The sequence below is a fragment of the Cnephaeus nilssonii genome (genome assembly GCF_951640355.1).
Source record: "Cnephaeus nilssonii genome assembly, chromosome: 20".
Taxonomy (NCBI): domain Eukaryota; kingdom Metazoa; phylum Chordata; class Mammalia; order Chiroptera; family Vespertilionidae; genus Cnephaeus; species Cnephaeus nilssonii.
Window position 1 is genome coordinate 20789422 of NC_137091.1, and position 16569 is coordinate 20805990.

The 16569-nt window shown below is 52.3% G+C and overlaps 1 protein-coding gene across 1 annotated transcript in view; it reads right to left on the reverse strand.

The window, feature by feature from the left end:
- Positions 1-1610: 1610 nt before the first annotated feature.
- Positions 1611-16569, reverse strand: part of FA2H (fatty acid 2-hydroxylase) — a 46884-nt gene continuing 31925 nt past the window's right edge. The window contains exons 3-7 of the mRNA XM_079759424.1: positions 10828-10970; positions 10102-10208; positions 6756-6928; positions 5107-5359; positions 1611-2951 (exon numbers count right to left, since the gene is read on the reverse strand). Of these exons, the coding sequence (XP_079615550.1) occupies positions 2872-2951; positions 5107-5359; positions 6756-6928; positions 10102-10208; positions 10828-10970 (756 nt within the window). The 3' untranslated portion in view covers positions 1611-2871. The remainder of the gene's footprint in view (positions 2952-5106; positions 5360-6755; positions 6929-10101; positions 10209-10827; positions 10971-16569) is intronic.

Below are 16569 nucleotides of genomic sequence, written 5' to 3' on the forward strand. Positions count from 1 at the left end.
ATCATGCTAGTTGGCATTTTGATAATATCTCATGCTTGCTTTAGCATCTAATCTTTGATTCTTATGCCTCTTGCACTTGCTGACAAAATTCTCCAGCTCTACCAGGTGGCCACAGAGTACGGGCCGCACTATGGTTGCCAACTGGCTTGAGATGAAGGTCTTTGTGGCACTTCCTATCTTCCTCGCTTCTGTAAGGTGGAGTTCACTCTCTTCCATAGGCCTGTGGAACCCCCCTGGAAAGTTATTGTGGGCTCAACGGGAAGCTCTGGGGGAACCCGTCCAATGTGCACTGAGTGGATCTTTTCATTTAGGTTGGCTTAGTTTTGTGTGTGTGTGTGTGTGTGTGTGTGTGTGTGTGTGTGTGTGTGTGTATGTAGGAGGTTTCATACTACTCCCCCTCCCAAATCTTCTCATTGCCAAGTTACAAACTCACTTAGATTTTTCTCATTTCTTACTAGTTTTTTTTTTAAAATAATTTTTTTTCCCAATTAAATTTTTGCTCAACTTAAGACTTTTCTCTGGTGGAGTTGCATATTTACAACTTGCCCATCTCTTCCTTTGCTCCTCCTTTTTCTTCCTTCCCTCCCCCTAAGTGTGATGCTCCACAGTCAAGTTTCCAGTGCCTGGAAATGGGGGTTGTGACTTCTGCTCCTTGAGCAGCCTGGTTCCAGGGATAGATTCCAGGAGTTTGAGCGATGGCTGGCTCAGACCAGTGGCCTTCATCTCCAGGCTGGGAGCTGCAGGGACGAAGCCACCATGTGGCTGCCGGAGCAGGGAGAGGCAGCGAGGCCGGGGGCTCCCTCCATGTTGCCAGAACCTCGCCAACATCAGTTCACATCTGCATCTGCCTTTGCATCTGCTTCCACTTCCGCTTCCCCATCCTTGGGGAGGAAAATCCAGAGCCCACCTCCACCGGGCCCGCTGAACCAGACTCTGAGTGTGGCAACCTTGGATCTGTGTGCTAACAGATTCCTCAGGTGGTTCTGGTGTGCTGGCTGGGAAGACATCCTGAGCATCTGTTTCACCTAGACTGAGCCGGCCTGATGTTCTAGTTCCCACTGTGGGCGCTTGTTGCTAGAGTCTTCCTCCTTTGCTTTAGGAAAGCCAACTGGAATCTCAGTTGGGGTCTGATAAGTTCCAGAGGAAACGTCTCCCCGGTGGTGTGCCAAGGCGGTTGATAGGAGTGACACCCCCCCACACACATACTCCCCAAATGCCCACCCCATGTGCAGGCAGTAAGCGGGAAGGCTGTCTGCAGATTATTTTATTTTATTTTTTTTATTATTATTTTTTAAAATCTTTTTGCAGATAATTTTAAAACAGTAATAAAACCAAGTCAGAAAATACGAGTTGCTCAGCTTTTTATTATCACCATGGCCCAGCAAGTCTACACAACCTGGTCAGGGATAAACACCCCTCCCTGCTGGATGGACCGTACCCACCCCCCACCTTCCAAGATGAAGTCTGGCGAATCAACACCAAGAAGTAGCAACCGCTCTTTGTTGGTTTCTTTTTAAATGTCTTTATTTTTCAAAATATACAATTTATTTACACCTTTATTTCACAACTGTAGTTTGTATATTTATTCCAAAATCTTTAAATAACTCCGCAGTAAACAGTACAAATCACAGGAGCGGTCAAACTGCTTCTCTTTAGCCTTTATGCTCATCGAGTTTTTTTTTTTTTTTAAGTTTCAAGTAGTAATGGTTTGTGGGTAAGAAGGGAACAAAAATAGGACCAAAGATTTACATAAGCTCAACACATAGAATTAGAAAGGGCAATCTGAGCAGCTACTTGAGCATTTATATAGTTTATAAATAAGACCCTCTTATGAGCAGTGAGGGTTTTGGTTATGAGGAAAAAGGGGCTGGAACCTCATCTGCTGGGGTCGGGTCGGGGGGCGGGGGGCGGGGGGGGCAGGGGGACAGGGAAGCCAATGGGGAGGGAGATAAGGCACCGAATAAAGGCTCCTTCGTGGCCTATGGAGGCACTGGCTGGAAGGGTCCTGAGTGGGGGGCAGGGGCCCACCTGTGCCAGGTGGAGGTCAAGAATGGCTGGGAATGGGGTGGGGCTCCCACCCATAGAGAGGCCTCTTTAGCCGACCTTGGAGCAAAGCTTTGTGATTCTGGAGGCAGGGAGATGGCTAGAGCAGCTGGTGGTTCCTAAAGAAAGGGGCCTGGGCTCCCGCCAGCCTTGAGGCCAATGCCAGCTAGCCTCGGCCCGTCTGCACAGGCAGGTGAGGGCTGGGCCTGTGTCTCGGCCTGAGGTACCTGGCGGTACAGCTGGCATCTGTGATTGGCAGTGGATGGAGGCACTGCCCTGGGATCTGGGATGGCCTGTGGGAGGCATCATGCTGTCTCTTCCTGTGAGAGCCCTTCATCCACCTCAGTGTTCTCCACTCATCGGGAGAAAGCCAGAGCCATCAATCTGCCCCCGGGAAGGGAGGGTAGGGAGACTAGGGCAGAGGCCCTGCAGACCCCACTCTTTGCTGTGGGGGTGGCTCCCAGGGAGCCCGAGGTGCTAAGACACAGGTGGATCACAGACCGGCCAGGAAGTCACAGGGGTCCGTTTCCTTCATTCCCCTTGGCCAGGTCCTAAAGCAGTCCTGTGGGCTGATTCTGGGCAGAAGTGCTGGTGGGAAGGCTGGGATGCTGCAGGAAAGAGCTAGTTCCTGAGGACCATGTGGCCACCAAGTGGACGTGACCCTCCTGTGGCGGGTCGGGAGGGAAGTCTCAGTCTTTAGGGTCTCCCCAGCACCCTTCACCAAGCCCAAGAGCTGGACAAAGCCCATCCTGCCTGGCCAGGCAAACCTTCTTGCAGGGTCTGGATGGGGCGGGGGTGGGAGAGGGGCCACAGTGGGGCAGGGAGTTGTCACTGGATCTTCAGGTGGGGTTCTTCCGGCATAAGAGTGTGGAAAATGTAGTCCCAAAATTTAGTGCTGATGCCAAATCCTAGAGAGGGAGACGAACAGGGAGAAGGTGAGGCACTGTCCAAGGAGGGGGAGAAATCTGCTTGGAAAGGGAGCCAGGGGAGGGCCAGCCCTCGGGAAGATTTTCACATCTGTCCCTGCTGGCCTTCCCAGCTCTCAGGGCCATCTTGGCAGACGTCAGGAGCAGGGTACCAGTTTCCCAAGGATGCCTTTGGAGTAAACCCAAATCCTTTATTTGGCAGGACTTCCTGGGAGAGCCTGGCCCCTGCCTGCCTCAGCCTCTTCCTTCTCTTTGAAGATGCCAAGTCCGTTCCTGCTTCAGGGCTTTGCACCTGCTGCTCCTGAGATGCTCTTTCCCCAGATGTTGGGTGCTGGCTCCTTTTGACTTAGGTCTCAGCTCTAACGACATCTCCGCAGTGACATCTTCCTGGACCACTTTGACCTAGTGCTCTGCCATCTAACATGGTGGCCACTAGCCCACGTGACTGCTCAGCACTGAAAATGTGGCTAGAGCTACAAAGGGACTAAATTTCCAATTTTATTTAATTTTAATTAACTTACATTTCAATTTAAAAATGTATACTCGCCCTAGCCCAGTGGTCGGCAAACTCATTAGTCAACAGAGCCAAATATCAACAGTACAACGACTGAAATTTCTTTTGAGAACTCAATTTTTTAAACTTAAACTTCTTCTAACACCACTTCTTCAAAATAGACTTGCCCAGGCCGTGGTATTTTGTGGAAGAGCCACACTCAAGGGGCCAAAGAGCCGCATGCGGCTCGAGAGCCGCAGTTTGGCTCAGTGGATAGAGCAGTGGCCCTAGCCGGTTTGGCTCAGTGGATAGAGCAGTGGCCTGTGGACTGAAGGGACCCGGGTTTGATTCTGGTCAAGGGCACATGCCTGGGTTGCAGGCTCGATCCCCAGCAGGGGGCGTGCGGGAGGCAGCCGATCAATGATTCTCTGTCATCATTGATGTTTCTATCTCTCCCTCTCCTTCCTCTCTGAAATCAATAAAAATGTATTTAAAAACAAAAACAAAAACGTATACTCAATTCAATTACTGGAAATCTTTCAAGCATATCAGAGCAATTCGGGTATGTGAATCTACTTTTTTAAAAAAATGTAAATTTTATAAACTCTAAACACAGATTAAATATTTCCAATGAAAATTTAGCACCTGGATTGAGATGTGCTGTAAGTGCAAGATACACACTGGACACAGAAGACTTAACATAAGGAAAAAAAAGTAAAATATTTCATTAACAATATTTTACATTGCCGAAACCGGTTTGGCTCAGTGGATAGAGCGTCGGCCTGCAGACTGAAAGGTCCCAGGTTCGATTCCGGTCAAGGGCATGTACCTTGGTTGTGGGCACATCCCCGGTAGGGGGTGTGCAGGAGGCAGCTAATCGATGTTTCTCTCTCATAGATGTTTCTAGCTCTCTATCCCTCTCCCTTCCTCTCTGTAAGAAATAAATAAAATATATTTAAAAAAACAAAAAAACACAATATTTTACATTGATTATATGTTGACATGATAATGTGGTTGTATTTGGCTTCATAAAATATGCTATTAAAATTAATTTCATCCATGTATTTTTACTGGCTCATGTGGCCACTAGAAATTTAAAAATCACATCTGTGACTTGCATATTTTACTAGACAGAGCTGGAGCCCTCCCCTAACTTATATGGTTCCTCTAACACAGTGGTTGGCAAACTGCGGCTCGTGAGCCACATGTGGCTCTTTGGCCCCTTGAGTGTGGCTCTTCCACAAAATATCACGGCCTGGGCGAGTCTATTTTGAAGAAATGGCATTAGAAGAAGTCTAAGTTTAAAAAATTTGGCTCTCAAAAGAAATTTCAATCGTTGTACTGTTGATATTTGGCTGGGTTAACTAATGAGTTTGCCGACCACTGCTTTAACATCCTCTTGCTTTACTTTCTTTGTGGCACTTATCATTGTCTGAAGTGACCTTTTACTATTGAGCGATTTCCTTGTTTGTCTCTGCACTGCCCCCCACACCAGAGAGTAGGATGGGAGCCGCAGGCTCGCCTTGCTGTCTGTGGGTCCCCAGAACCCAGAACAGTGCCTGGCCCTGGTAGGGGCTTAGTGGTAGCTGTCAAACAAATAGGTGATGAAATGAGTGAGACTGGGAGGTGTTGGCTGAGCCTTACCTGACTTCTGATGTGCAAAGTGATGCTTGACGTGGTGGGCCTTCATGCTGTACAGGTAGGAGCCCTTGTGCGGGGAGCCGAAGTGCAAGTAGTAATGGGTCATGTCGTAGAGGACGTAGCCCAGAAGGCCGCCCGCAAACACCGTGCCCCCCACCGCCTCGGGCAGGAGGAGCTGCAGGGCTGTGTAGAAGAAGGCAATCACCAGTGAAGCTGGCGCAGGGGGGAAGACCAGGCGGGACTCATCGAAGGGTGCCTGTGGATGGAGAGGCTCACGTGTCAGAACGCAGCTGGGGGCCTGCTTGTAGCCACAACAGAGACTTCCCCACGGAGCATGGGGCAGAGCAGCCCAGCTGTTCCAGGGAGGGGCAGTGATTGTCATGGGTAGACTTGGCACTCGCAGTGGCTTTGGGGAGGGCAGGCCACTCTGCCGGAAAGTCCTCGAGAGACTGTGCTGTTCCCGGTTTCCAAGCCAGGATAGGACCTGGAACGCTGTGCAGGAACACGGGGGTGGATGTGATGTGGGCAGGTTTCGAGTCCCGCTTTATGCTCAAGAGGCCACTTGGGCTCTGGAATTTGTTGGATGCTAGCGAGGAGCCCCATCTCCGATGACCAGGTGGGGCACCTAGACCAGGGCCTGATGCTGTCTGGGAGGTTAATGTGGATTCACATGGTGGGGTGATGCCGGAAGTGTTAGCATACTTTCTCCCCACCCGTCGTCCTAACAGGGGCTCTTCTTTGTTCCAAGGGGGTGCTGTCACATTAAACAACAAGAGAACTAGGCCTTAGGTTCTGGAGCTTTAAAAGCCAAAGGCCTAGCATAGAGGTAAGATTTTAGTGACTGATGGTGAGGATTCTGAGAAAGACAGACCCTCTCTGGGCAGGAAGAAAAGACAGAAAGCAGGCAATAGTCATACAGGGATATGCCGATGAGGGTCTCTCTCCCTCAGACCGGGAGCAGCAGGACCAGGGGTATGCTGGAGAGCCAGCTCTGGGAGGGAGGGAGGGAAGGAAGGAGGGAGAGAAGGAGGAAGAGATGGGCACCCTGGGACAGGCTGAGAACAGCATGGTGTGGGGACAGTGGGATGCAACTTCCTCTGGGCAGACCTGGCTTCCCGTCCCTGCCACGGGGGCCATCACATTGGCCATAAAGAGCCCCAGGGTGGTGGGTGGTCGAGAGCACAGACTCTGGCATCCACAGAAGGAGGCACAAGATCCTGGCAGTGACAGGTGTGACCTTGGGCGAGTTCCTGGTTTAATTTCCCTAAGCCCGTTGGCTGCTCTGTGGAACGGGAAGAAGGAAGCTCCACACGGGCAGTGGTTGTTGACTCTTTTGCTCAGTGGTGTCTAGAATGGTGCCTGGCGCAGAGTGAGCACTCGGTGAACATTCGTTGAGTGAATGAACGAGTTGCTGTGAGGATCAAAGATGGTCCACAGAAGGAACCTGCGGAGTGCCCGGTGTCAGTAACGATGGCACACAGACACACATGCTCACTCTGTCCACGCCCGGTTCAGGTTAGGCCCCAGTCCTTCCTCCGAGCAACAGCAAATGCCCTGATTTCCCTTGTTCCCAGCCTGACTCCCAGAGAGATGGGCGGCTCCTGTGAATCGGGTAGAGCTGCAAGGCCCCGGGGGGAGCCCGCCCTGCTCACCTTGTGGTGCTGGCCGTGCAAGATGAAGTGCAGCGTGATGAGGTAATAGCTGTTGCTGGGGGGCTTCATGTGGAACAGGAAGCGGTGGAGGAGGTACTCTGTTAGGCTCCAGAGGAGCATCCCCAGCACGAAGAGGCCCGGGAACACGGACTTAGGCATGGCTACCGAGTACTCTGCAGGGCGGCAAGAGAGAGGAAGGTCAGGGCAGATGGCCCCAGCAGGCAACAATGCCTGGTGGCTCCAGACGTCCATCTCACCCCCACCCCCCATCACCTTGCCCGGCTGGAGTGGCTCAGTTGGTTGAGCATCATCCTGTGTGCTGAAAGGTATATTGCCCGTTCAATTCCCAGTCAGGGCACATACCTGGGTTGTGGGGGTTCGACATGGTCAGGGCATGTTTGGGAGGCAACCAATCAATGTCTCTCTCTCACATCAATGCTTCTCTCTCTCTCTCTCTCTCTCTCTCTCTCTCTTTCTCTCTCTCTCTCTCTCTCAGCACATCCTGGTTGAGGATAAAGAGAAATAAAGAAGTAAAAAAGAGTGCCCACAGAGCTCCCTGTTGCTTTTGTCCATGTGAAGACACAGGAAGTCTGTGACCTGGAAGAGGACCTTTGCCTGACCAGGCTGGCACCCTGATCTGAACTTCCAGCTTCTAGACCTGGGAGCAATACATTTCTGTTGTTGATAAGTCACCCAGTCTGTGACGTTTTGCTGTAGCAGTCCAGATGGCTAAGACCCCTGAGAAGACCCCTTGGTGGCATGGGGGAGAGGGAAGGATGATTCCAATTAAGCCAGGAGAGCTGGGCCGTCATTGATGGAAAATGTGAACCACCTGGGACTGGAGAGCAAGAGGGACAGGAAAACACACAGAGAAATCTCAATGGACAAGACTCGAAATCACAGCATATGAGGAAGATCTGAAAAAAAACAACAACCTGAAGATGATTAGCATGGAGGCGAGAAGACTGGAGATGTAATTGTCAAGTGTGAGGTTCCCAACACCCACCCTCTCATGCCAGCCTGCAGTCCTTGAGGCTCTTATTTCTTTTCTCCATTTTGTTCATTTCTTGTTTGTTGTTGTTAATCCTCAACCCAGGATATTTTCCCCATTGACTTTTAGAGAGAGTGGAAGGAAGGGAAGGAGAGAGAGAGAGAGAGGAACATCGATGTGAGAAACACATCAACTGGCCACAGACTTCTGTCTTGACCTTATTTGGGCTCCCACCACACAATCCTCATGGAGGCCCCCATCCCCACCCAGCATGCCATGTGGTTCTGGCCTAGCCCTCACTTAACCTGCTCCCAGGCACTGCACTTGGGGACATCCTGAACTGCAGAACCCCTCTGCTTTTCCAAACACATTCATGCACACATCTAGGAATTTCAGCCATGAGCTGGTGTCTCTGCTCAGCCTCCACTGCTTCTCGGCTCCCTGACTCTTCTGCATGGATGCTAGTGCTCCCTTCGTCCAGCAGCTGTGTGGGGACCTGTCAGCCGCCCCTTGCCTAGCTCTGTGGCTCTTACGTTCTCTGCCTTGTCTGACGAGCAGGGAGGTGAGGGAGGCCTGTGGACACATGTCTTACGTGGCCATTGCTAGCATCATGGTCACAGGCTCTACACTGGACCTTTATTAACCAGCACATCTCAGCTCTCTGCAGAGGCCTGCAGTTCTGACCAAGCCCTCAGATCACCCTCCCTGTCATGCAGAAGAGCCCCCTCCTATAGGTCAAGTCTCCGCCCACTGCCTCACCCCAGCATCATCCCTGTTGGCGCATCTGCCCCGGAGCTGGTACCGAGTGGCATCTCTAGAGGAATCCTGCAGAGGGACCCGGGCCAAAGCTCCGGCAGCCCCTTCCCCCTCCGGCCGCCAGCCCTGGCGGCACTGCCTCTGTTGCTGATTGTTAGGGGAGCCCTGGGTGGACAGTGGGCGATTCAGTGAGCAGGCTTTCTGAGCAACAAGCCCTGTGCTGTGCCTGAGCTATTCAGCGTGGGCAGAAAAGGGTAACCTTGGCTCTCGGGGTGTGCATGTTAACCCTTGGTGACCGGGTGGAGTTCTGGGCTCTGGGGAACTTCCTGCATCTTGTTCATCCCCTACCACATCCTGGTCCACGCAGGAAATCGGAGGCTCCCATCACTGTGGCTGTGGCCCCGCTCATCTACACCATTCAGGTCCTCTGCTTGCCACTCCCAGGAGCCGTGAGCAGGAGAGAAGCCTCAGAGTGGGGGCAGAAGGAGCCTGCATCTAGCAGAGAGGGGGCGCTCCAAGGGCTCACAGTTAGGAACATTACACGTGGTTGGGAAAGGAAAGCCCACCTGAGCTACCCCAGTACCTTCTCCTGCCTGTCCCCTCCCCTGGCCTCCATCTGAGCCTCCTGCCACCGCCCTGAGGCAGCCTGTGCTATGAGATCAGACTCCCAGGGCAGGTGCCATGGACCAGGAGGCCCAAGGGAGGCGGTAAGCTTGGGAGGTGGGCTGACAGAAGTGGCCGCACCCAAACCCATGGCTGCCCTGAGAGACTCAGTCCCCTAGGCTCACTGGCAGCCCTTCCCTCTGTCCTCTGATCCCTGAGGCTGGAGGGCGCCTGGCATCTACATCCTAGCCACATGACCCTGAATCGCTTGTATGACTTCTCTGAGGTTCCATTTCCTCATCTCGAAAGGGCATGATGATAGTACCTTTCTCATGAGGCTGTTGGGAGGATTAACCAAGATGGTCCCTGGAAGGCACCAGGCTTGGCACGTAGCAAGTGCTCATTAGAGGTTAGTGGGGCTGTGACTCCCGAGTCTGGGGTTCTGCTGCCTGGACCTTTGCCCAGGAGACACTGCAGGACACTCCCAGATCTTTCTCTTCCAGGTTCTAATCTGTGCTGTGTTTATGGGTCATTCTGAGTCTAGCTCTCAGCTGTGCCACGTGGGGAATGATTTCATTTAGTTTTTTGACAATCCCAGATCATACCTTTTCTAGTATTAGACTCAGTGATAAACCTCTTTCTTTATTGCTGTCTCCTGACAAATGATTTTATTTAGTTTCTGTTAATGCGTTGCTCTCCTCCTCCTCCTCCTCCTCCTCCTCCTCCTCCTCCTCCTCCTCTTTCTCCTCCTCCTCTTCCTCCTCCTCTTCCTCCTCTTCCTCCTCTTTTTTCTTCTTATAATCCATTCAGGATTGGGGCTGAGGGAGTCTGACAACATTTTTCTTTGGAAGACTATTTCTACAGAAAGGTCTCACTTCGCAATGTTTGTGATACGGTTTTGGGTTCTGTCTTTGCAGAAACCTAGTGCCAAAAAGAACACCAAGGTCTCCCACCTCCAGGAGCCATGGGAGCAGATCAGGAAGTGACCAACATTACCTGTGGTGAAGGAAGCGAAGAGTCGGACATCGCCCTGGGCGAAGGTTCGATAGTGGGACCAACTGAGGTACAGCATCAGGGGCATCCAGATGACGGGGACGCTGTACCTGCAGGAGGGCCACCAGGGTGAGAGATATACATGCTCAGGGGCTCGCCAGGGCCAGCTTTCCCAACACACTCTTGACTAGAGGGGGGGATGACATGATACCAAAGCACGTGTAGAGAGCATGTGGAGACCTGGGGTCAAAGGGGCACTGCTGGGCGGGTGGGGAGGAGAAAACAGAAGGAAGGCCGTGAGTCTATCTGCCGTGAGTCTATATGTGTGAGTCCCTGAAAGGAGTTATTGGCAGAAAAGAACTGTGTCCCGTGGCTACAGATTCTGTGCAGCTGAACAGATGCTGACCTCTTGTGGCAAAGGAGCTAATTGCAGGCAAAATTGTTCCCATGGGCATTAGAGGCTGGAAAACCCTTCAGAGGAATCTGGAATAGAACAGGGGTGGCATTCAGAGTGGTTTCTGGCTATATGTTGGTGTGTCACTCACTCAAGTGAACAAACCATGCATAGGGATGGATTATCCTATGGCATGTTCCACTATGCCTGAGAGCTTCACAGTATAGCTCTGGGCTGGGATTGGGGGAGAACCCAAGTGCCGCTTCCCCTATTGTATCTGCCTGATACCATCAGGAGAGAGGGACAGCCCACCATGGACTCAGCGCGGGGCTCACCAGACAGTCTTGGTGAGGGCCTCGATGAAGTCTGAGTAGAAGAGGCGGATGGGCCTGGTCACTGGCTGGTGGACCCACTCATCGTACTTCTCTCCCAAGTGGCCTACCTGCCACAGTAGGGGCTTCCGCCAGTCTACCAGGTCCTGCAAGAGAAAAAGTCAGTGGACACTTGATATTCACACCTGCACACATTCATTCTCCCGTCTCCTAGTTATAGTGTCACAGTCACCATCCTTTATCTCATGTAGTCGGTATAGGGCTACCTGCCCTCTCGCTTTAGTGATTCAGGACTTGACCATGCCACTCATCTCAGCTCCCGGCCACAGAAATGAGATCCAGGACAGGCTCATGACCTAAGCTGGTGCAATAAGCCATCAGACACTCTCTCTTCCTGCTGGAGTGGCTAAGTTGGCGGGCATGAGCCTGAGGACTCAGTTAATACAGAGGTGGACAATCCAGGATCTAACAACACCAAATCCAGGTGATGAAACCTGAGCACCCAGATTCATCCATGCCTGAAGCTTGAAGGCCTGCCCAGGACACTGTAAGTATAGGAGCCAATACATTCTGTTCTAGGAATGAAACAGGCCCTTTCTGCTCTACCAGAGGCTTTCTTCTTGGTGTTGGCCTGGGCAATGCACATAATTTAATAGTACATTAGCATGTGCAAATAATTAAAATGGAAATATAATGGAAAATGTGCCCTAAATGTTTTATTTATCTATACTAAAAATAGAGGAATATGCAAATTGTCCAGGGCTCCATCACAGTAACGACCAACTGCAGGCTGCGTGGGGTGACAAAGCTGGCAGGGGGGTTATTGAGGGACAACCAAACAACTGAACAGCAGGCTGCACGGGGGGACAGTAAGGGGCGACCAGGTCAGCAGGGGGGGCAGTTGGGGGTGATCAGGCCGGCAGGGAGGGCAGTTAGGGGTGATCAGGCCAGCAGGCGGAGGTGGTTAGGAGTGATCAGGATGGCAGGGGGAGCAGTTAGGGGCTATCAGGCAGTCAGGCAGGTGAGCAGTTAGGAGCCAACGGTCCTGGGTTGTGAGAGGGATGTCCGACTGCCGGACATCCCTGAGGGGTCCCAGATTGGAGAGGGTGCAGGCTGGGCTGAGGGGACCCCCCCCTCCCCGTGCATGAACTTCGTGCACCTCGCCGCTAGTAGAAATATAAGATCAAAAAGTTTGGAAGCTGCAGTTCTAGGCAATGGGAAGCCCTTAAATATTTTCATGATGAGTCTATATATTATAGATTAATCTGAACCAAAAACAGGAAACCAAAACCAGTAAAGGACAATGAAGTTGTAGTGAGGGGTCACTTTCAAAGCCTGGCTCTATCACTTATCAGCTGTGGGGTCCCGGGCAAGTGCCTTTGCTTCTCAGAGCCTCTCAGCTCTCTTGTCCTAAAGCCGATGTGCCCACCACCCATAAGAGAGAGGGCAGAATATGTTCTGTGTTTGGCACATAGTGGGTGTCAATAGATCTCCAATACAAGGGAGTTTGGTGGCTACTGCAGGTGAGCAGGGGGGTGGTGTCAGGAAAGAAAAGGAGAGGAGAAAGAGATACGTGGAAGAAGAGCCCTCGAGCCTGGGAGAAAGAGTCAACAGTGATTCTGCAACCCGCCTTCCTCATCCGTGGCTGGACTCTCCTCCTTGCACAGGCCTCCCCACCAAAGCTTTCAGCCCCGCTGGAGGCGAAGCTAGGCCTGCCATCACAGCCTTGGAGCAGGGGCGTAGGGCTCTTGGGCAAACAGGGCAGGTCACTGAGCAGTCTCTCTGGGCCTGCAACTAGAGGGAAAGGCCCAAAGATGGTTGTGGTTTCCAGTTATGTGAACTTGGCAGTTCCAGGGTGCTGGCTGTCTTCCTGCTTCCCAGGCTGGAAGAGGACTCTGGCCAGCCCAGAAGCATCCCATCCAGCACCCACTCAACAAGGCAGCCGTCCAAACCCCACTGAGTCTCTTGACTTTCTCCAGTCCCCACATCTCCTTGACTTTTCCCCCTGGGTCTAGGAGGAAATGGATTCACTGGGTGCCTACTATCTCATTCCTTCCATTGCTCTGCCTCAGGTCTCTACACACACATACCCAGCACCACCACCACCACCACCACCAGGAAAAATCAACAAAACTGGAAGAACCAGCTATTGCTCTGTGTTTACACTGTATCTTAGGCAGCCTACAGAGCCCCACCTCAAAAGAAGGGAGGCCAGGGTCATGGGGAGACCTTGAGGTTTTGCCCCAATTGCAACACCATGGAGCGCTCACACTCAGAGCAATTGTTATATGCAGGCATGGCTCTAAACACTTAATCATTTGATCTTCAACATACCCCTCACTAGGCAAGTACTGTTATTACTGTCATCTTGCAGATAGGGAAACTGAAGCAGAAGAACTTGCCCAAGGTCACCCAGGTATGTCTCTTTGATGAATTGGCCCCGTAATCATTGGGAAATAGCCAACTTGGTCCCTGGTAATACTCCTTGTCCTGAATCTTAATAGAGCCACACCAGGCTTCCTTATGCTTGGTTGGCATGGTCTATCTTTCCCCATCCTTTTACTTTTTTTTTTTAATTATTGGTTAAGGTATTACATGTGTGTCCTTATCCCCCCACCATCCTTTTACTTTCAAACTGTGTACATCTTTACATTTCAAGTGCATCTCTTGGATCTTGCTTTTTTGTTTTTAAATGTAGTCAATCTCTGCCTTTTATTTTTATTTTTTTCAAATATACTTTATTGATTTTTCACAGAGAGGAAGGGAGAGGGACAGAGAGCCAGAAACATCGATGAGAGAGAGACATCGACCAGCCGCCTCCTGCACACCCCCCACCGGGGGATGCGCCCGCAACCAATGCACATGCCCCTGACTGGAATCGAACCTGGGACCCTCCAGTCCGCAGACCGACGCTCTATCCACTGAGCCAAACCGGTTTCGGCCAATCTCTGCCTTTTATTTGAAGTGTTTAATCCATTTTTATTTAATGTTGCGGTAGTCCCACCATCTTGCTATTTGTTTTCTGTTTGTCTCCTCTATTCTTTTTTTGCCTTGTTTGTATTAATGACGTGTTTAAAAATATTCTATACTAGAGGCCCGGTGCACGAAATTTGTGCACGGGGGGTGGGGGTCCCCTCAGCCCAGCCTGCACTATCTCCAATCTGGGACCCCTCAGGGGATGGACTCCCAGGGATCGGGCCTAAACCGGCAGTCGGACATCCCTCTCACAATCCAGGACCGCTGGCTCCTAACTACTCGCCTGCCTGACTGCCTGATCGTCCCTAACTGCTCCCCCTGCCATCCTGATCACCCCTAACCGCCTGTGCCTGCTGGCCTGATCACCCCTAACTGCCCCCCCCCCCCCCACTGGCCTGGTCACCCCCAACTGCCCCCCTGCTGACCTGGTCGCCCCTTACTGCCCCCTGTGCAGCCTGCTGTTCAGTCGTTGGGTTGTCCCTTACTAACCCCCCTGCCAGCTTTGTCGCCCCACGCAGCCTGCATTTGGGTCGTTACTGTGACGGAGCCCTGGAAAACTTGCATATTCCTCTATTATTAGTATAGATTTTCTCCTCTATTGACTTTTTAGCGATGCCCTTTTGTGCCCCCCGCCCCCGCATTGTTACTCTACTGATGTTAATATGCATCCTTAACTTATTACCATCTTTCTCAAATGAAAACCCAGGTGTTCATATGTTCTACTTTTCTATGTTGCACATGGCACTCCATGCCTGTTTTTCATTTGGGTACTTAATTCGAATTAACTGCCTTAGACAATGAATGCTTCCAGCTATTCACAGGGGTGCGTGCGGCCAGTCAGGCCTCTCTCTGAGTCTTGCTGTGGTTTGGGCAAATTTTCACCTGTTGATGCATTTTGCCCTTATTTTATAGAGAGTAGAAACAGCATAGGATTCACAAGCTTGCTTCCGTTGAGACCCAGAAAAAAATGTCTAGGCAGGCAGCAAACAGGGACTCCGGCCTGGAACTTCCACCCTACTGTGAGGGAAACAGAACAGGAGGACAGAGCAGGTGTGGAGAGCTGAAGCTAGATTGCTGAAGAAGCGTTTGTATACAGGGGTGGTTGGAACGGAGCCAGCACCACCCCCAGGTCCCCAGCCCCTTGGAACACAGAGTCTTTCAGTGATGCCCTGTTGCCCATCTGACCTTTGTACACGACTTCGGATCCTCCCGGAACAGACCAGTAGGCAGCACCATACAAATGGCGGACTCGCTGTCTAGCGTTGGTCCCGAGGCTGCCTCTGACCAGCTCGCTGGCCCTGGAGGGCCTCAAACCCAGGCTCTGTGTCTAGCCCCCAGTGCATTTCTGTGAGCTAGCACTCCTTGGTGCCCAGGAAGGGCTACTTCACTCCGGGGGCTAAAGCACCACGCTGGAGGACTCCCAGGAAGGCTCACTCTTACTCTGCAAACAGCTCCCTCAGCCCCCAAAGGCCAACACCTGTACTTCTACCACGGTAGCCTCAGCCCGCTATCCCAGGGGAAGTAAAATGAGCTTCCATGTAAGTAGAGACGTCCACCTACTGACTCTTCCCCATTTTATGGATGAGGACACTGAGGCCCAGGGGGCTTACGTGATTCTTGGGAGGGGGTTGGTTGGCCCTGAAGCGGGAGCCTCCTTTCTCCCCTCCCCTTCCACACAGTCTCCCAGGAGTTGGGACATTCACTGTGTGCTCAACCTGCTTTAGACTGCACAAGTACTGACAGGGTGTCTTTTCTCAATTCTCTTCCAGTCCTGATGATTGAAGGGGAAGTCTCAGCTGGGTGCGAATATGTTCAACATCTCTCACTTGCTGGTCATTTCCAACGTGGCGGCTGGCTGGAAAGTCATCATGGGAAGGGAGGATGCAAAAAAACGACAGCTCGGATCCCGTGAGTGGGGAGGGTCCGGGATAAATTTCACTTCCTACCCTACCTGGCAGAGGACCCCTTGGCTAACCCTCCCACAGATGGCTCTCTTCCTCCCAAGCTGATGCCGGGTCCTGCCCTCTTCCCACCCCTACTTCCTAAGGCTTGGGGGGCTGGGGAGGCATCAAAAGCATCCGCAAAGGTCTGACAGCCTCTGTAGGAGGTCAGGTGGGGGGGGGGGGTGTGAGTTCTGAGTAGGTCATACCTCTGGTTCTCAGCCATTTGGGGGCTTCCATAGCAACCCTCACAAAGAGCAAATCTTCTTTTACACAGCTGTGGAACCTGTTGCTCAGAGAGGGCAAGCAATTCACTCAGGGTTGCCCAGCTAAAGCGGGACTGCATAGGTGAGGGTGAGGGGTCTTTTGGTGAACTGCAAGATCCCAAGCAACAGGCTGGGACCCCCCAAAACACATGCAAGTCCAGGGAGAGTTTGGTTAAAGCACCTAGTGCCAACTGTGTGTGTGTCCCATTCCCCTCCCCCACGCAGCTCTGCCCCTGCCCCAAAGGGAGGGGGAGGGCCACGGCCTCTCCCTGCTATGCCAGGAATGCAGCCGCAGCAGGGCCAGGCGGGGGGAAAGGGCAGCCTGCCGCCCAGAGGGTGGGTGGAAGGGCACGCGTGCTGCCAGGCTGGGGAGGGGGCCTCCTTCGCTCTCCCCCTTTCCCAGGTGCCCCTCCTCCTGGGCAGCGCGGAGCCAGGTGGCACAGAGCTCTTTCCCGGGGCAGCCGCAGCGCAGGAGCAGGAGCTGGGACCTGCTGCTCTGCAGAAGGGGCACATGCCTGGAGAGGGGGCAGCGGCTCTGTGCCAGCAGCTCCTCCCGCGACCAC